The 22,013-nt window shown below is 43.7% G+C and overlaps 1 protein-coding gene across 1 annotated transcript in view; it reads left to right on the forward strand.

The window, feature by feature from the left end:
• Nucleotides 1–504: 504 nt before the first annotated feature.
• The window catches only part of LOC124556610 (heat shock 70 kDa protein 14-like), an 87,086-nt gene continuing 65,577 nt past the window's right edge, over nt 505–22,013 (forward strand). The window contains exons 1-4 of the mRNA XM_047130577.1: nt 505–650; nt 1,652–1,832; nt 1,994–2,074; nt 2,220–2,454. Of these exons, the coding sequence (XP_046986533.1) occupies nt 1,773–1,832; nt 1,994–2,074; nt 2,220–2,454 (376 nt within the window). The 5' untranslated portion in view covers nt 505–650; nt 1,652–1,772. The remainder of the gene's footprint in view (nt 651–1,651; nt 1,833–1,993; nt 2,075–2,219; nt 2,455–22,013) is intronic.

Raw genomic sequence — 22,013 nt, forward strand, 5'->3', positions numbered from 1 at the left:
ATATACCACATACAGAATATATAAATATACTTTTATGAGGATTGGATAGGAAATTTACGCTTGTATTATAGATTTTAATTAAAATTGTACCAACCATCACCGCCTCACACATTATGATTGGCACTTTCGTCAGTGAAATTAATTTCATAATTGCGTTCTTGAATGCGCAATGACAGAACAAGCAGTGGCAATGGCCAACCTAAAGAAGTTTTTTTTTGTTGTATTGTTTATGCCTTCTGGCTGGATCAACGGAAGCGTCCGATTCCACCCGTCTGCTTTGACCCGTGACTTAATGGTATTGTGGTGTGTGACGTCACTACGATGCGGAGTTTTTGAGTTGGTTGTGTTTCTAGGTGCCATGTTGTTATATTTGCTGGTGCCCTCTGCTGGTAAATGTAGACGTGCTGAGTTTAACGGGTAACATTGTGTTCATTTGAGTTTGGGTTGTCATCGTGCTAAAGTGGTTTTGAGTTCCTGTAGTTAGTGCGATAACGTGGGTTGTGAAGTATTTTCAGTGAATTATTTAGGCGAATAGCCTAGGAAGAAATTGACTCCTTGCGAGAAAACGTAAAAACTGAAAATTGTGACCGGAGTGTTGCGGCATTTTTTGTAACACAACTAGAAAAAAAAGGAAGACCTTAAAGAATATGGTACCATTGTCTAGGTGAAAGATACGTATGCATGAGACAATACAAATTTAGGCTGAAGTTCTGTAGAAGCCAAACTATTTTATTGTTGCCAGTGCCACATAAGCTTTCTGTATATGTGATTCACACACTTTTAACTTTTGCTGCAGGGTTTTAAAGGTGGAAAGAGAATGTAGCAACGCATCAGGAACATTCGTTATGGTCATATAGTGCAGTATTTGTTTCATGCAGTCCCGCACTGCTAGTATGTTCTTACATCCATGTCTCAATTAATAAAGCACGATAAGATGGGTTGGAATGACACTGACGAAATTACATACAAATAGTGTTTAACAACAGAGATCAAGGTACTGCGGTGTTTGCTACGACTTTAAACAGCTTCTACAACACTAATTTATCACCCAGCAGGAGCTGCAAATCTTTCGGATACTAAAGACGAACGCAAAGTAAAATGATCTCGCGTTCGTAATACGCAGGTATCACAACAGTTCACAGGGAAAAATTCACCCATTACAAATGCAAATACTAATTAAGTCTGTCATATATGGTCATTACACATTTCTACATGATCCCACTCTTTTGCTCTTTAATTTTGGTGAGATGATAACAAATAAATAGGCAAAACGATTTTGGCTTATTTATGCACAGCCTTGACTTATCCGCGTTATTACCGACAGACATTCCTTTACAGAATTAATTATACTAAACGAGTTGATGGAAAATTGCGCTCATTGCAATTAACAAATATCAGATTTTTAAGCTAGACAGAAAAAACACCATGAAACGCGAAAGATAATGTGGATCACAATTTCATTTTTGTTTTTTATGAAAATGTTTTCAATTAACAATTCAGTATTGATATTTTTATTTCTTTAATAATGCGCTATTTCGCTAGTGGCATCTGGAAAAATGAAATTCGTACTAATTACTGAATATTTTCGTATTTCTTATTTTTATGACTCACATATCTCCCCTTCTAACATCCTTGATTACGTCTTTGACAGCAGAATACTTCTTTGAACGCTATGCAGAGGAAAACAAAGACGCGTGAATATTTAAGTTTTGGCGGCAGTGGTGTGTTGTTCGCTCATCGTGTAAGGTTTGTTGTCGTCGAAGACTAGCAAAATGGCTGGTGTTTTTGGCATTCATGTGGGTAATTCTTCTGCCTGCTTGGCGTATTGTAAGGTTGGTAATGTTTTTCATATTTGTTGTTCACTGAGAACTTCTAATGTGCCAGAAGTGAAGTCATGAACGATTATTTTTCTAGCTCGAATGTATTCGTGAGAAACGTTCTAATAAGATCATATCAATGTGACTTTTACATTATTTTACGTTTTGTTTCTCAGGATGGGAAAGTTGATATTATAGCAGACGACAGTGGCAACAGAATAATGCCTGCAATAGTCGCGTTTGTAGACGGTGAAGAGGTAAGGAAATTTTGTACTAAGCAGCAGTTTATTTGAATAGTGCCCTCTAAGCTGAAATTGCCTGTTACTTCTTAATTTAGTTGGTTTACCACTGTTCCGTAATTCCGCTTCGTGGTCAAAATTTAAGAGATCGAATGTGTTTCAGGCTGTTGGACTCCCAGCGAAGGCAGCTCTTGTTAGAAATGCCACATGTGCTATTGTTCGGAATAAGAAACTCTTAAATGACAGTATTCCTGACGACGAACTTGAGCATCATATAAAGTCAGTGAAATGTAAAATAGTGACCGAAGGAGGCCTGAAATATGAAATCCGAGATGAATACAAGATTGCTGCGTATACCCCAGAAGGAGTCATGACCCGCATATACAAAAAGCTGTTTGGTATGTAGAAATGTTTTTATGCGTAATGCCCCAATCTCATATTCCTACGAGTAGCTAGTATGGTTCAATCCATGTAATCTCACAGGGGGTGAAAATGTGGCTATTTCAGAATTTAATCATATTTGGAACATGGATGCCCACATGTCTCAGTAGTAAAACTGCCAAATAGCACTTTTCTAACTCTTACCATTTTTGATAAATTCAGGTTTGAAGATTCATGGGTGGGTACCCAGTCATTAGTGAGGAACCGGTTTCCGTATTCTCAGACACTTGCTATTCAGTAATGAGGTGACCTACAGACATCAAGTATTTTAGCCATGTACTGTGTGAGTCATTAAGTTGATATATTGCATAAAAAGTAGGATACATCTCTGTTTTTTATGAAAAACGTTGAGAATTGCTCTTTCTCCGTGATGTGCTTTACATGTGTGATTTTTTAAAAATTATAACTTCACAGAGGGAAAAAATGCAGACTTCATCTTACGCACTATAACTCTTTAGTGCTAGCATTAAGTATAAATAACAATGACAAGCTTTTGGCATTTAAATTGGTAGTTCTTACCTTCACTTAAAGATGACTCCATCACAAAAAAAAGGCAAATTTGACGAATTTCAAAGTCCTGTGGGGTACATAGATAATAGAATCACAATATGATTTTTTGCTGAAATGTTTGTATATCTGTCAGCAATCTTATCTGCAAAGAATACAGGGCATTAATAATAAAAACGTGTATTCCTTGAAAAATTGACCTGTAGGTCAGAACTGTAAACAATTTAGAGCTGAAAACAGTTATGAATCATTTTTCTCAGTTTGTATGTTGTATTTCTCTGTTAAGTGTCTTTCCTGTGTAAAGAATTGAGGGACAATGTGGGTGCACAAATGAGGTGATACATCCATATTCTGTCACTGCAACTTAAAAAGACAAGTTAAATGAAACATAAGAAATGGTGTAAGCAGTAATGAGACACAGTAATAACTTTAAATGTGTACTTATATGTACAGATATAAAAATTTTACAAAGAACATTTTGATAAACAAATTCAAATATAAAGAAGGAAACTAACTTTAAAACCCTTCCACTTTGCATATAACTGTTTTCCTCGACATCTTGATGCAGAAGCAAAATGAGTTCACTTAAATGTGAGAGATATTATTTTTTTCCAAAGTACTTATTGTCATGTTTATACAACTCCTCACTGTGTCTTTGTAATGATGGGAATCTGCCTGACATGTGGCATTGGAGAAGGGGACCCAAACAGCATCTTTCCAAGCTAGCCATGAAGGGAATTGTAAATCAGCAGTAGGCATGCAGTTAATCTCAACATCTTTAAACTCATGTGATGCCTGGGAAATGGGTCCTGTGTGCCAGATTTTGTTGTATTTGAAAGCCACGTTCTGCCTGACTTGCAGCCTTTTCTGCAAACCATTTCATGAGCTCCCATTGTGACACTGCTCCTTTTTTATATGTTGGAAGTCTCTTTATTATAAAGGTGTTAATTATAGTGAGTAGTAATGTGTGGTGCAATCATATTACTGGAAATGTCATTGCTATACTGTACCTGTGTTCTGAGAAACCTTAATGTTATTTGATCTGTGAAGAAGCAGAGCATATTAGCACTCGGTATTGTCTGGAGTGCCCTGTGAACAATGCAACCAATTTTCCGATATAAGGAGCTCCTCACTCAGAAATGTAGAATTCAGCTCGTAGTGGACAGTTTCAAGTTTTTATTATCTGCTCCACCTTTATTAAGTATTGTCAGAGTAACTTCTACTGTTGGTGTCCTAGAGCACATCGGACTTGGAGAAAGAACAATTAAAGAGAGTCATGGTGTAATTGCTGCTCCAGAATGCAGGAGTGGTCAAAAGATGTTACCTGGAATTGTCACAGAAGAAGTAGTGATATCTCACGAAAATGATAATATTTCAAGACTTTGTGCAAGGAATTAAAGACTCCTTCCACTATGGTTCATAACAAGAAGATTCACATAAAATTGCATGAAGGTTTCTTGAAATACAGGTACAGCACAATGACAGTTTCAGAAACCCAATTGAAACAAGCATTTCTAGTCATTGCTACTATCACCTTTCTAATGAAGAGAATTCCAATGAATGCAAATGGGAGCACTGTTGCTATGGAAACTCGTGAAAATGCTTTTTGGGAACAATTGCAGGTTGAGCAGAATGTGGCTTTCAAATTCTACAAAATCTGGTACACAAGACACATTTTCCACCAATCACGTGAATTTAAAGATGTTGAGATTAACTATATGCCCCCTACAGATTCACAATTCCTTTCATGGTCCAGTTGGAATGATGCTGTTTGGCTACCCTTTGCCATTGTGACGTCTAAAGCAGATGCCCTATCATTACAAAGACATGGTGCACAGTTTTATATACATGACAATAAGTGCTTTGGAGAAAAATCATATCTCTCACCTTTAAGTGAACTCATTTCATTTTTGCATCAAGATATCAAGGAAAACAGTTATATGCAAGGTGTGTGTGTTTTAAAAATGCAGTTTCCATCTTTGTATTTGATTTTTTTATTTTTTTATGAAATTTTTCTTTGTGGAGGTTTTATATCAGCATATACTGGTAGATATTCAAAGTTCTTAACGTCTCTCGTTATTGCTTGCTGCTTTTCTTACTTTTCACTGAAGTTTGTTTTTAATTTACAGTAACAGAATAAGAATATATCACCTCATTTGTGCACCAAAGTTATCTATTGTAATTCTTTACACTGAAAAGACAACTAACAATGAAATAATAATAAAAAATCCCGTGGAGGCCCGGGAAAAGAATAGGCCTCCGGTATGTTGTGCCAGTCGTAAAAGGCGACGAAAAAGAAAAAACCACTAATAGGGCTAACCCCCCTTTTAGTGTGATTAGTTGGTTCAGGATAGAACTAAAGAAGCCTCGGACAAGCGCCGTCATGGTCGGGGATGACGCTTGAACCCTATGCCCGCCCACAATGCTAACGACACTGCTAGCCAACTGGAAAATGATTCAAATCCAAATAGAGGTGTTTTGCAGGATATGCTTCCTGCAACCACCCTAGAAGGAAAACAAAAACAGAGGATGAGATGGTCAGATGAAGTTAATCGACACCTCATGTTCCGTTGTTACCAAGCAACAAACCTAGGAACCAACACAACTGGATACAGATCACAAGTATACACAACATTTATCATCAGATACCCAGAATTAAAATTTTTAACAGAACGACGACTAGCTGATCAGATCCGTGTAATAATAAAAAATAACAGGATACCCCAGTCAGAATTAGAAAACCTCAAACAACAAGTACAACAAATACTGGAACAAAATAATGTGCAATCAGAAGAAGAAGAAAATACAGTAATGGACTCAAACATCCCAGAGCAAACAAACAAAGGACAACACGCATCAATTAAACAATCAGAGGAAAACTAAATCTTAAGACAGCCAACTGAACAAGCACAAATAGAACACGAAGTGACACACATGTTAGATACAGAAGAAAAAAATCGGCTGACATATATAGAATACAAAGACACAAATACAGACATTAGACCATTCTTGCGTAGACCACCAAATAACCCACAAGTCGAAACAACAATAAAAACTATCAACACAATCATACACAACAAAATAAATGAAAATACAACTATGGAAGAGTTACAACTACTGGTTTATATAGCAGCACTCACTACACTACATATACACACTAGGCAGAGATCAGAACCAACCAACACACAGAAGAAACCCACAAAACCAGCATGGCAACACAGGCTACAGATCAGAATAGAAAAACTGAGAAAAGACATCGGACAGCTAATACAATTTATAAGAAATGAAATGTCAGAAAAAAACGAAAAAGGTTAGGTAAAATCTCACAACAAGATGCGATAGAGCAATTAGATGAAAAGCAGCAGAAATTACAAGCATTGGCCAAACGACTTAGAAGATACAAAAAAAGTGAAAATAGAAGGAAACAAAACCAAACATTCAACACAAACCAAAAGAAATTTTACCAGACAATAGATAACACACACTTTAAAACAGACAATCCACCAAACATAACAGACATGGAACACTTCTGGAGCAACATATGGTAAAACCCGGTACAACATAACAGGCATGCACGGTGGATACAAGCAGAAACAGACACATACAAGATGATGCAACAAATGCCTGAAGTGATAATTTTGCAACATGAAGTCACCCAAGCAATTAATTCTACTCACAATTGGAAAGCCCCTGGAAAAGATAAAATAGCAAATTTATGGCTAAAGAAGTTCACCTCAACACATTCACATCTAACTAAATTATTTAACAGTTACATTGCAGACCCATACACATTCCCTGATACACTTGCACATGGAATAACTTATCTGAAACCTAAAGATAAAGCAGACACAGCAAACCCAGGTAAATATCGCCCCATAACATGCCTACCAACAATATACAAAATATTAATTTCAGTCATTACACAGAAATTTGACACATACAACACAGAACAAAATTAGAAATGAAGAACAAAAAGGGTGTTGCACAGGAGCACGAGGATGTAAAGAGCAACTGATAATAGATGCAGAGGTGACATATCAAGCTAAAACTAAACAAAGGTCGCTACACTCCACATACATTGATTACCAAAAAGCTTTTGATAGTGTACCCCACTCATGGTTACTACAAATATTGGAAATATACAAAGTAGATCCTAAATTGATACAGTTCCTAAACATAGTAATGAAAAATTGGAAAACCACACTTAATATCCAAACAAATTCAAATAATATCACATCACAGCCAATACAGATTAAGCGTGGAATATACCAAGGAGACTCATTAAGTCCTTTCTGGTTCTGCCTTGCTCTGAACCCACTATCCAACATGCTAAATAATACAAATTATGGATACAATATTACTGGAACATACCCACACAAAATCATACGTTTGCTATACATGGATGATCTAAAACTACTGGCAGCAACAAATCAACAACTCAACCAATTACTAAAGATAGCAGAAGTATTCAGCAATGATATAAATATGGCTTTTGGAACAGACAAATGTAAGAAAAATAGCATTGTCAAGGGAAAACACACTAAACAAGAAGATTACGTATTGGATAACCACAGCGACTGCATAGAAGCGATGGAAAAAACAGATGCCTACAAATATCTAGGATACAGACAAAAAATAGGAATAGATAATACAAATATTAAAGAAGAACTAAAAGAAAAATATAGACAAAGACTAACAAAAATACTGAAAACAGAATTGACAGCAAGAAACAAGACAAAAGCTACAAATACTTATGCTATACCAATATTGACCTACTCATTTGGAGTAGTGAAATGGAGTAACGCAGACCTAGAAGCACTCAATACACTTACACGATCACAATGCCACAAGTATAGAATACATCACATACATTCAGCAACTGAAAGATTCGCATTAAGCAGAAAGGAAGGAGGAAGGGGATTTATCGATATAAAAAAACCTACATTATGGACAGGTAGACAATTTAAGAAAATTCTTTCTAGAATGAGCAGATACTAGCAAAATACACAAGGCAATCACTCATATAAATACATCGGTTACACCACTGCAATTTCATAACCACTTCTACAACCCTTTAGATCACATAACATCAACAGGTACGAAGAAAGTAAATTGGAAAAAGAAAACACTACATGGCAAGCACCCGTATCATCTAACACAGCCACACATCGATCAAGACACATCCAACATCCGAAGAAAAGGCAATATATACAGTGAGACGGAAGGATTCATGATTGCAATACAGGATCAAACAATAAACAGATATTACAGCAAGCATATTATTAAAGATCCCAATACCACAACAAATAAATGCAGACTTTGCAAACAACAAATAGAAACAGTAGATCACATCACAAGTGGATGTAAAATACTAGCAAATACAGAATACCCCAGAAGACATGACAATGTAGCAAAAATAATACATCAACAGCTTGGCTTACAACATAAACTTATAAAACATGTTCCCACATACAAGTATGCACCACAAAATGTACTGGAGAATGATGAATACAAATTATACTGGAACGGAACCATAATAACAGACAAAACAACAACACATAACAAACCTGACATCATACTCACCACTAAAAGAAGAAATTAACACAACTAATTGAAATATCCATACCCAATACAACAAATATACGAAAGAAAACAGGAGCAAAAATTGAAAAATACATCCAACTGGCTGAGGAAGTCAAGGACATGTGGCATCAGGATAAAGTTGACATTATACCAAGTATACTATCAACTACAGGAGTCATACCACACAATATCCACCAGTAAATCAATGCAATACAGCTACATCCAGACTTGTATATGCAACTACAGAAATCCGTAATTATTGATACATGTTCAATTACCCGAAAGTTCCTAAATGCGATATAACATACACCGCACAGTTAAAAGGAAGTCACGCTTGATGAAGGTCCGCGTCACTTTCCATTTTTGACCATACATAGCGTCTGAGAAAAGAAAGAAAGAAATAATAACAATAATAATAATAAATTATTATCATTCAGCTCTTACAGCAATAGACAGTCATAAGCGTACATTTCTATATGAACTACTATATCAATGTAATTTAGTTTACATGAAATAGGTAAAACTAGAAATTATATGTTAGAGAGCAGCATTTTCATTTCCAAAACATTTGTCAACTGGGTAAAGAGGTTGTTTACTAGTAGCGTATACAGAAGCGTGTGATTCCACCCGTCTGCTTTGACCCATGAAGTCACAAATATGGCGGAAACGACCGTCCACTATGACTCCAATATGGCGCCTATGACTTCATTACGTACACATAACAAACATGAAAATACATCGAAAAACACACACACACTCTAGGAAATCAATATTGCAATCAAACACTTCCCTTGACCTGTTATCCTTACGACATATCCACATATAGCCATCCCTGGTCAGAGACGCCAAAACTTTAGTAAGTCTCATTGCTTCACAACACACTGAACACTTCACGACTTCAGCCAACAGCCCGCATTGCTGAAGAAATTCTATTAGGGACAATGCACTGTCCCCCATCATCGCAGACAACCAAAAACTGTTGACCTTGTCAGTCATATCCATACCTACCAAAGACATAAGCAAAGAAATTTACCAAAATTTACACATGAACAGGAAAGAAACTACAGTAACGTCAACATAACAAAACCAAAATCATTAATTCATTGAAATATATTCCACTGAAGGCACAGTCACCACTGATACTATACACATGCAATGCTACCACACAAGTGAACCCCATATGCCACATAACACGCTACCCATAAACACACCACCAGAGAGAACCACCGACTGCAACAATACGCCACCTATAAACACGCCACACACGCACACTAAACCAAAAACATCACCTAACATGCAAATACACCACTGGAGACCACCACCGATCACATCAAAACAACACCTACAAACACGCCACTCTCACAAACTAAACTCCGCGCCGTGGTGACATCACACACAACAACAGCCTTATGTCACGAGTCAAAGCCGACAGGTGGGATTGAACGCTTCCGTCGACCCGCTTATACAATTTAGCTTTAAAAATATTAATAGGCAATTCTGTAAAATCTACCCTTGGCCTATTAAACATCCTTAATCCAAAGGCTAGGTAGGAGTTACGTGATTTAGATGATGTGTGGTATGGTATGTCTACATGTGTGCTGTTTCTAGTGTCAAAACTATGTACATCAGTTCTCAGTGTGAAATTAGAAACGTTGTTTCTAACATACAATAAAACATTATAGATGAATAAGTTTACTGTTGTCAGACATTCCAGTTTAATGAACAGAAGTTTACAATGTTCTGTTTTATCAGAATCTGTTATTATTCTTATTACTTTCTTCTGCAACAATAAAATGTCATTTGCTTAACAACTGCTACCCCATTAAAAAATTCCGTATGATATGATATATTGGAAGAAAGCAAAATTTCGTGATCTTGCATAGTTATTTGGAACATATCTTTTTAAATTTGTAGTTATGAATATAATAGAGGGAAACATTCCACGTGGGAAAAATATATCTAAAAACACAGATGATGTGACTTTCCGAACGGAAGTGCTGGCAGGTCGATAGACACGCACACAAACAAACACAAACATACACATGAAATTCAAGCTTTCACAACAAACTGTTGCCTCATCAGGAAAGAGGGAAGGAGAGGGAAAGACGAAAGGATGTGGGTTTTAAGGGAGAGGGTAAGGAGTCATTCCAATCCTGGGAGCGGAAAGACTTACCTTAGGGGGAAAAAGGACAGGTATACACTCGTGCGCGCGCGCTCTCTCTCTCTCTCTCTCTCTCTCTCTCTCTCTCTCTCTCTCTCTCTCTCTCTGCGCGCGCGCCCACACACACACACACACACACACACACACACACACACACACACACAGACACGCTTGTGTATGTGGGGATGGATATGTGAGTGTGTGCGAGTGTATACCCCTTTTTTCCCCCTAAGGTAAGTCTTTCCGCTCCCGGGATTGGAATGACTCCTTACCCTCTTCCTTAAAACCCACATCCTTTCGTCTTTCCCTCTCCTTCCCTCTTTCCTGGTGAGGCAACAGTTTGTTGCGAAAGCTTGAATTTCATGTGTATGTTTGTGTGTCTATCGACCTGCCAGCACTTTCGTTCAGTAAGTCACATCATCTGTGTTTTTAGATATAAATTTGTAGTTAAATAAATAACTCTTGAAAAGTCTAGAAAATATATTTTTAATGTGTGGTTTCCAGGCCAATTTATTGTCAGTAAGAACACCTAAAAGTTTTGTAGTTTTTAATTCATGATGGTTAGGAATCTCTTAGAGGCTAAAATTAAGTACCTGTGTTTTACTTTCATTTAGTAAGAAAACATCGCAGTACCCACATCCTGCGAGGCCTCACTCAGTGAAAACTAACCAATATGCAAAGATGTTTTGTGTTGGCCTTGTAGGTACTGCGATGTTTGCATATGTCTGGTTATGATTAACCAATCATATCCGCTCATCTGGAGATAGATTGAGTCGAAAGTTGATCGAAGGGTAGTGATTTGAAGGGCAAAAGGGAAAAAAGTGCCAAGGCAAGAGCCAAGGGAAAGAAACCTGTGTGATAGTTGGGTCAGATTTTACGAGCAGTAGCAGTTTTCTTGCTGTCTGCAACATGTCACGCAAGGCTAGATTTTGATTCTAGTGGGTATCTTGCAGGCAGATGCCTTTGATGTTGTGCAGTGGCGTTTCTCGGTGGCTGCAGCTTCTCGGTCAGTGTCAGCATACCAGTAACAGTTAGGTTCATCATCATTTAGTGTCTTGATAGGTTGTATATTGGATTAACAGTGTAGGGCGGTGTTGGCGGTTTCTTTGTGCGATAGTGTGCGAGCTTGTCAGCTTCCCTGTTGTAGCCTGTTGGTCGGCTATAATAGCAACTGGCATATCCAGTCAATGTTGCTGATGATGTCATGTGAGAATTTATAAATAAACACAGATTAGTAATAAAAACAATAAAGGTCTGAACACGGATCCTTGTAGCACTCCAGGCATAACATAAACCAAATTTGACTTCTCGCTATCAATGCACACAACTTGGTGTGTGCCTCCCTGCGGGTCCGGGGGTTAGAATAGGCCCGAGGTATTCCTGCCTGTCGTAAGAGGCGACTAAAAGGAGTCCCTCCCCCTCAAGGGGGTAGTTAGCGCCTGCGTCCTGAGACGGACGGTTCCACGACCTATATTTGTGGTCATTTTCGTTTTTCACTTCTTCTCATTTCTTCCTTCCATTGTTGGTTCCTTTCTTTGTTCTTCTCCGTCTCACTGTCTTCCTTGCCTCCTTCTCCTTGCCTTCTTCAGTCTCCGTCTCGACGTTTGAGACAGTCTGTCCTCTCTCTCCCTCTCTCCCTTCTTTTTCCTCTTCTTCCTTCCTCCCAGTGCGCGCCTGAAGGCCGACCCACGCGTTCGCACGCATAGCCGGTGACGGGGTAACGCGTAACTCCCCGCCCTGGGTAGACAAGTAAGGCACGCACGTACCCCCTGGTACAGGCCAGGCCCAGGGAGGGGTGATTGCCTGAGCTGATACCTTCTGACCATGCCGATTGGTCCCTCTGTCTGTTTCTCGGGAGGTGTGACCTGAGGTGTAAATATTCACCTAAGGCGGGAGTGCCCTCTGAGAGGGTCCCCACTAGGAAGGAGCGTGCCATCGGAGACGCTGGCAATCATGGGGGATTCCTCCGCAATGGATTTCTCTTCTTCTCTCTCAACTTCTGCCCACAAACGGAAACTTGACCAGCCACCAGTGACAAAAGTACTACCGCCTGCCCCACAGTTTGTGGTAGTTTCTCGATCTGAGGACGGAAAGGATTTTTCCTCTGTCAACCCTTTCGTTATCTAGAAGGGCGTAGATGCCATAGCCGGATCGGTCAAGTGTTGTACCAGGTTGCGTAATGGTACCTTGTTACTAGAAACTGAGAGCGCCTTTCAGGCACAAAAACTGCTTCGGGCCACACTCCTGTACACATTCCCTGTCCGGGTGGAGGCTCACCGCACTTTGAATTCGTCTCATAGTGTTGTTTATACTAAATCACTCGACGGATTGACTGACGAGGAGATTCAGTCTTTCCTCGCTGAGCAGGGCGTGACGGCTGTCCGTAGGGTCATGAAAAATGTCAACAATGACCTTGTACCGACCCGGACACTTTTCTTGACCTTTGATAGTGTTCAGCTGCCGTCGCGCATCAAAGCGGGCTACGAGGTTATTTCTGTTCGCCCCTATGTCCTGACACCTACGCGCTGCTACCAGTGTCAGCATTGTAATCACACTCGCCAGTCTTGTTCCAGTGCGGCTAAATGTGTCACTTGTGGCAGGGATGTCCATGAGGGTGACTGCCCACCTCCGTCTCCTCGTTGTGTGAACTGTCATGGTGACCATGCAGTGTCCTCCCGCAACTGTCCCATCTACAAGGAAGAATGCTGTATCCAAGAAATTCGGGTCAAAGAGAAAGTGTCCACCTCGGCTGCTCGCAAGCTGTTTGCTAGTAGGAAACCCACGCTGCTCCCAGCGGGGAGATACAGTACTGTCCTTGCCTCTCCTCAGACTACCATGGAGGTGGCGACACAGACATGCGATGTGACCTTCAGCACCACGGTCGTCCGTTCGGCCAGTGCTAAGATCGCGCGGTCGATGTCTCCTCTTCCTCCCGTCACCCCTCAGACACAAGCACCTTCATCAGCTTCTGCCAAGACGAAGACCCAGAAGTCAGATGCACAGGCCTTCAAGAAGGAACCGTCCCGTGCAGACTTCCTACGTACCTCGAACTCCCAGCCATCGACCAGTACTTCAACTAAACGACCTTCCAAGAAGGCTCATAGGAAGCACAGTTCTCCTTCTCCGCCACGGCACATTTCTTCTCCTGCGCCACCCAGCAGTTGCCGCCCCAGGCCGTCATCCCTTTCGCCTGGCCGCACCGCTGGTAGCCGAACATCTGGCTGTTCACCTGCAGAGGAAGCTCCCCCTCTTGGCCATCTTGTTAAGATGGCCGATGAACCTATAGAACCAATGGACGACGACTGTCGGCCTACTGATAGCGGCGGCAGAGCTCGCTCGAAGCCAGGCCCTCAGCGGCCTTCAAGGTGACCCCTTCTTTCATCTTCCTTTTCTTCTCACGATGGCACTTATTCACTGGAATATTCGCAGCATTCGCTCGAACCAAGAGGACTTAAAGTTGCTGCTCCGCTTGCACTGTCCGCTCGTCATAGCCCTCCAGGAAACGAAGCTACATCCATGCGATCAAATTGCCTTGGCACACTACACCTCTGTGCGTTTTGACCTACACCCTGTGGTAGGTATTCCGGCTCATGGAGGGGTTATGTTGCTGGTCCGGGATGATATTTACTACGATCCCATCACATTGCACACCGGCCTGCAGGCAGTTGCCATCCGAATTACTCTCCCCACTTTTACATTTTCCATTTGTACCGTTTACACTCCATCGTCGTCTACCGTTACCAGGGCAGACATGATGCAAATTACTGCTCAGCTACCTGCACCATTTTTGTTAATTGCAGACTTCAATGCCCACCATCCCCTTTGGGGCTCTCCAGCATCCTGCCCGAGGGGCTCCCTGTTAGCAGACCTTTTCAACCAGCTCAATCTTGTCTGCCTCAATACTGGCGCCCCTACTTTTCTTTCGGACACATCTCACACCTATTCCCATTTAGACCTCTCTATATGTACTCCCCAACTTGCATGCCGGTTTGAGTGGTATGCACTTTCTGATACATATTCGAGCGACTACTTCCCGTGTGTTATCCATCTCCTGCATCTTACCCCCTCTCCGTGCTCAACTAGTTGGAACATCTCCAAAGCAGACTGGGGGCTCTTCTCTTCCAGGGCGACCTTTCAGGATCAAACCTTCACAAGCTGCGATAGTCAGGTCGCACGCCACATGGAAGTCATTCTCACTGCTGCTGAATATTCCATCCCTCACACTACTTCTTCTCCACATCGCGTACCGGTCCCCTGGTGGACCGCAGCATGTAGAGACGCTTTACATGCTTGTCGACGTGCTTTATGCACCTTTAAACGCCACCCTACAGTGGCGAATTGTATCAATTATAAATGATTACGTGCGCAGTGTCATCGTATTATTAAAGAAAGCAAGAAAGCCAGCTGGGCTGCTTTCACAAGCACCTTCAACAGTTTTACTCCTTCTTCTGTTGTCTGGGGTAGCCTGCGCCGGCTATTTGGCACTAAGGTCCACTCACCAGTTTCTGGCTTGACGGTCGCAAATGACGTCCTTGTGGCCCCTGAGGATGTCTCCAATGCCTTCGGCCGCTTTTTCGCAGAGGTTTCGAGCTCCGCTCATTACCACCCTGTCTTCCTCCCCCGAAAACAGGCAGAGGAGGCTAGGCCACCTAACTTCCGCTCCTCGAATCGTGTAAGTTATAATGCCCCATTCACCATGCGGGAACTCGTAAATGCACGTGCCCGGTCACGGTCCTCCACTCCAGGGCCTGATTCTATTCATATTCAGATGCTGAAGAACCTTTCTCCTGCGGGTAAAGGTTTACTTCTTCATACTTACACTCGCGTCTGGATTGAGGGACATGTTCCCGCATGCTGGCGCGAGTCTATTGTTGTACCGATTCCTAAGCCGGGGAAGGACAAGCACTTGCCTTCCAGTTATCGACCCATCTCGCTTACCAGCTGTGTCTGTAAGGTGATGGAGCGAATGGTTAACTCTCGTTTGGTTTGGATGCTCGAATCTCGACGCCTACTTACCAATGTACAATTTGGATTTCATAGGCGCCGCTCTGCTGTTGACCATCTGGTTACCTTGTCGACCTTCATTATGAATAACTTCTTGTGGAAGCGCCCGACCACGGCTGTGTTCTTTGATTTGGAGAAGGCTTACGACACCTGTTGGAGGGCGGGCATTCTTCGCACCATTCATACATGGGGCCTTCGCGGTCGCCTCCCACTTTTTATTTGTTCCTTTTTAATGGATCGACAGTTCAGGGTATGTGTGGGTTCTGTCCTGTCAGACACCTTTCGCCAGGAGACTGGGGTGCCACAGGGCTCAGTTTTGAGCGTCGCTCTCTTCGCCATAGCGATCAATCCAATAATGGATTGCCTCCCAGCTGATGTATCAGACTCCCTTTTCGTGGACGATTTTACCATCTATTGCAGCGCGCAGTGTACATGTTTCCTGGAGCGCTGTCTTCAGCGTTCTCTTGACCGTCTTTACTCCTGGAGTGTCGCCAATGGCTTCTGTTTTTCTGCCGAGAAGACGGTCTGTATTAATTTCTGGCGCTACAAAGAATTTCTCCCACCGTCCTTACGACTCGGTCCTGTTGCTCTCCCATTCGTGGAGACAACAAAATTTTTAGGTCTTACATTTGACAGGAAACTTAGCTGGTCTCCACATGTGTCATATTTGGCTGCCCGTTGTACCTGTTCTCTACATGTCCTCCGTGTTCTCAGTGGTATGTCATGGGGAGCGGATCGAACCGTCCTACTTCGCCTATATCGGTCGATCGTCCGCTCCAAGCTGGATTATGGGAGCTTCGTATACTCCTCTGCACGGCCGTCCATCTTATGCCGCCTCAACTCCATACAACATCGGGGTTTACGTCTTGCGATCGGAGCGTTTTATACTAGTCTTGTCGAGAGTCTTCATGCCGAAGCCGGTGAATTGCCACTCACCTACCGGCGCGATATACTACTTTGTCGGTTTGCCTGTCGGCTACTGTCAATGCCCGACCACCTGTCTTATCGTTCCTTTTTTGACGACTCTCTCGACCGTCAATACTGGTTGTATGTCTCTGCCCTGCTACCCCCTGGAGTTCGCTTTCGTCGCCTCCTTCAACACCTTGATTTTTCACTCCCTGCAACCTTTAGAGTGGGCGATAGCCACACGCCACCTTGGCTCCAGGCTCAGGTTCGCGTTCACCTTGACTTCAGCTCGCTCCCAAAGGAGGTTACCCCCGGTTCGGTATACCACTCCCGTTTTGTCGAACTTCATTCGAATTTCATTAATATGACCTTCATTTATACAGGTGACTCTAAGACCAATGATGGGGTCGGGTGTTCTTTTATTGTCGGGGCACAAAGTTTCAAATACCGGCTCCATGGCCATTGTTCGGTCTTCACAGCTGAGCTCTTTGCTGTCTACCAGGCTGTTCTTTACATCTGCCGCCACCGACATTCTGCTTATGTCATCTGCTCCGATTCCCTGAGCGCCATCCAGAGCCTCAGTGATCCATATCTGGTTCATCCTTTCGTGCACCGGATCCAACGCTCTCTTCAGCAGCTGGTGGACGACGGTTCTCCGGTTAGCTTTATGTGGGTTCCTGGCCAGGTCAGTATCCCTGGGAATGAAGCTGCAGATGCCGCAGCCAAGGCTGCGGTCCTCCAGCCTCGGACAGCTTCTTGTTGTGTCCTTTCATCAGATTGTAGCAGGGTCATTTGTCTGCGCATTTTATCGCTGTGGCATGCCGATTGGGCTGCACTTACGAACTCTTTTGTGGATACGTGCGTAGCGAGCACGGGACCCCGAGCTAATATGGCCCTCCTTCCTTTCCGGGCTGCATACCTTCCTTTTCCGCATCCTTCCCTATCCCCCGTCTTCGCCCCCCCCCTCCCCTCACCTCTGGCTCTTTCCTTTCCTTTCTCCCCCTCTGGGAGTATGGTTTGTGCCTACGTCCGGAGATGGACACTCGTAAATGTAATGCATTCTTCGCCTTCTCTGCTTGTATGTCTTCATCCTTCCTTTGTCCTTCTCTTTTCCTTACCTCTTCTCTTTACCCTTTTCTCCGCTGCGGCATTTGAAACGTCTCTTCTTTCCTTTCCCTTTCTTTGTTTTTCCCTTTCTCTTTCTTCCTCCCTGTGTGTGTCTGAAGGCCGACCCACGCATTTTCGTGCGTAGCCGGTGCCGGGGTAATGCGTAATTCCCCGCCCCGGTTAGACAGGAAGGACACGTACGTACCCCCTGGTAACAGCCAGGTCCAGGGAGGGGTGATTACCCGAGCTGATACCTTCCGAAAGTGCCGATTGGTCTCTCCATCCGTTTGTCGGGAGGTGTGAACAATCACCTAAGGCGGGAGTGCCCTCAGAGAGGGCCCCCACAAGGGAGGAGCGCGCCATCGGAGACGCCGGTAATCGTGGGGAATTCTTCTGCAATGGTTTCCTCACCTTCCACTATGTCTGCTCACAAGCGTAAGTTCACTGAGTCTCAGCCACAGACAGTTCTTCCATCGTTGCCACAGTTCCTTGTTGTTTCTCGGTCTGATGAAGGTCATGACTTCTCCATGGTCAACCCTTTCATTATTCAGAAAGGTGTCGACGCAATTGCGGGTCCTGTAAAGTCTTGTTCCAGATTACGGAATGGCACCTTGTTGTTAGAAACAGTCAGTGCCCTCCAGGCACAAAAATTGCTGCGTACTTCACTTCTCCACACCTTCCCTGTCCACATGGAACCGCACCGTACTTTAAATTCCACGCGTGGAGTCGTTTATACACGCTCCCTCGATGGATTGTCTGACGATGAAATTCAGCACTACCTGTCTGACCAGGGTGTAACGGCTGTTCATAGAGTTATGAAAAGGGTTGACATGAACATCATTCCAACCCGCACTGTCTTCTTGACATTTGACAAAGTTCAACTCCCATCCAAAATCAAAGCAGGCTATGAGATAATTTCCGTTCGCCCTTACGTCCCAAACCCTACGCGTTGCTATCGATGTCAGCGGTTCAATCACACCAGCCAGTCCTGTTCCAATCTGGCCAAATGTGTTACGTGTTGCAAGGATGCCCATGAGGGTGCTTGTCCACGTCCATCCCCTCGCTGCATCAACTGTATGGGTGACCACGCTGCTTCCTCTCGAGATTGCCCCATTTTTAAAGACGAAAAGCTCATCCAGGAAATCAGAGTGAAGGAAAAGCTGTCAACCTTTGCTGCTCGAAAATTATTCGCCAGTCGACAGCCCACCATGCCTCAGACAGGAAAATACAGCACTGTCCTTGCTTATCCTCGGCCAACAAAGGAGGCGGCCACGCAGACTTGCGACCTCACCTTTAGTGCCACGGTCGTCAGATCGGCCAGCGCAAAGATCGCCCGTTCAGCCTCACCACTTTCGCCTGCCCACTCTATGGCTCACTCTTCATCGGGTTCTGCTAAATCTCGAGCCCAAAAGTCAGACACCAAGACTTCGAAAAAAGAGCGTACTCATGAAGATTTTTTACGTACCCCAACTTCACAACCATCGGTTCCTCCTTCATCTAAACATCATATTTCCAAGAAGGCTAATAAGAAACCCAGTTCATCTCTTTCTCCGCCAAGGCGTGTCTCATCTACAGCACCACCTGGCGGAAATCGCTCTCGGCCGTCTTCTGTGTCGCCGAGACGCACTGCTGGCAACCAATCAACCGGCCGATCGCTGGTGGCAGGAGCTGCTACTGAACAACCTATGGATCAGGATCTTCTGCCTTCGGCTGAATGCCATTCCATGCTGTCGGTCGCAAGCTCTGAGCAGTCATTGAGTTGACGGCAACCTTGGTCACATTCCTCCATTTTCTGTTCACCCTATGTCCATTATCCACTGGAATATCCGCAGCATTCGAGCCAATCGGGATGAATTGTCGATCCTCTTACGATCCTACTCGCCGGTCATCTTCTGTCTTCAGGAAACAAAGCTGCGTCCCCATGACCGCTTTGTTCTCCCCCATTTTCAGTCCGTCCGATTTGATCTCCCCTCTGTTGAAGGCACTCCTTCCTGGATATACCTTTTCTCTTTGTACTGTATACATTCCATCATCCACACCAATGGCACGAGCTGATCTCCTTCATCTTCTTGGTCAGCTTCCACCCCCCTATTTGCTGGTTGGGGACTTCGATGCCCACCACCCGCTTTGGGGATCTCCACATCCTTGTCCACGTGGCTCACTATTGCTAGATGTCTTCCACCAAGTGGATCTAGTTTGCCTCAACACTGGGGTCCCTACATTTTTGTCTGCCTCCATGACAAATTTCTCTCATTTGGACCTTTCGGTCGGTACTGTTCCGCTAGCTCGGCGCTTCGAATGGTTCGCCCTTGATGATACACACTCGAGTGATCACTTTCCATGTGTCCTTAGACTGCAGCCTCAACTGCCCTATATGCGCCCGCGACGCTGGAAGTTTGCCCAAGCCGATTGGACACTTTTTTCGTCTCTAGCGACATTCGATGACCGTCACTTTCCTAGCGTCGACGATGAGGTCACACATACTATCAACGTTATTCTTACAGCTGCGGAACGTTCAATACCACGCACCTCCGAATTGCCACAGCGCCCCCTAGTTCCTTGGTAGAACGAGGCATGCCGTGACGCAATACGTGAGCGGCGACGTGCTCTTCGCGTTGTCCGCCACCATCCTACTTTGGCCAACTCTATCCGCTATAAGCAGTTCCGTGCGCGATGTCGTTGCGTCATCCGCGATAGCAAGAAGGCAAGCTGGAAATTCTTTATTAGCTCATTTAACACCTTCACTCCCTCCTCGGAAGTTTGGCGTCGGATTCGACGGTTATCAGGCGCGCCTAGTTTCTCCCCGGTCTCTGGGCTCACTGTCGCGTGTGATACGTTAGTGGACCCCGTCGCAATTTCTAGCTCCTTGGGTAAACACTTTGCTGAGATTTCAAGCCCTTCAAATTACCCGCCAGCGTTTTTCCCGAGGAAACATGCAGCGGAAGTGCAACCTCTTGCTTTCTTCTCTCAAAATCACGAAAGCTATAATACTGTCTTGTCCATGCGGGAACTCCAACATGCACTCTATTCTTCTCGCTCCTCCGCCCCAGGACCGGATGGTATCCACATCAAAATATTGCTGCATTTATCAACCCATAGTCTGCGTTACCTCCTTGGCCTTTATAATCGAATTTGGACCGACAGTACTTTTCCCAGACGATGGCGGGAAGCTATCGTCATTCCTGTTCCGAAACCTGGAAAGGACAAACATCTCCCCTCTAGCTATCGCCCCATTTCTCTCACGAGTAGTGTATGTAAGGTTTTGGAGCGTATGGTGAATTGCCCTTTAGCTTGGTGGCTGGAATCCCGCAGTCTTTTAACACCTGCCCAATGCAGTTTCCGAAAGCATCGTTCTGCAGTTGACCATCTTGTTTCTCTCTCCACTTATATCATGAACAATTTTCTCCGGGAACGCCAAACGGTAGCAATATTTTTTGATCCGGAGAGAGCATACGATACCTGTTGGAGGACAGGCATCCTCCGCACACTGTTCTCTTGGGGCTTTCGAGGCCGGCTGCCCCTTTTTCTTCGCGAATTTATGGCAGAGCGCACATTTAGGGTGCGGGTGAACACTACTCTCTCCCGTACTTTCTCCCAAGAAAACGGGGTACCCCAGGGCTCCGTGCTAAGTGTTGTACTGTTTGCTATTGCCATAAATCCAATTATGGATTGTCTCTTTCCTGATGTCTCGGGCTCCCTCTTTGTGGACGATTTTGCGATCTACTGCAGCTCTCAACAGACCAGCCTTCTTGAACGACGTCTTCAAGGATGTCTCGATCGCCTCTACTCTTGGAGCACCGAAACCGGCTTCCGTTTTTCTCCCAGTAAGACCGTTTGTGTTAATTTTTGGCGACGTAAGGAGTTTCTTCCACCCTCCTTACATCTAAGACCTGTCTACCTTCCATTTTCGGACGTCGCTAAATTCTTGGGTCTTATGTTTGACAGAAAACTGTGCTGGTCCTCCCACGTTTCCTATCTTTCGGCTCGCTGTCTGCGATCGCTCAACACCCTCCGTGTCCTGAATGGTACGTCCTGGGGAGCAGACCGAGTGATCCTTCTCCGCCTCTATTGCGCCTTAGTGCACTCGAAATTGGACTATGGAAGCATAGTTTACTCCTCTGCTCGGCCGTCTATTCTTTGTCGTCTCGACTCTGTCCACCACCGAGGATTACGTTTAGTGTCCGGAGCTTTTTACACCAGCCCTGTGGAAAGCCTTTATGCTGAGACTGCTGAACCTCCGCTGTCCAA

Source organism: Schistocerca americana, chromosome X (assembly GCF_021461395.2).
Source record: "Schistocerca americana isolate TAMUIC-IGC-003095 chromosome X, iqSchAmer2.1, whole genome shotgun sequence".
Taxonomy (NCBI): domain Eukaryota; kingdom Metazoa; phylum Arthropoda; class Insecta; order Orthoptera; family Acrididae; genus Schistocerca; species Schistocerca americana.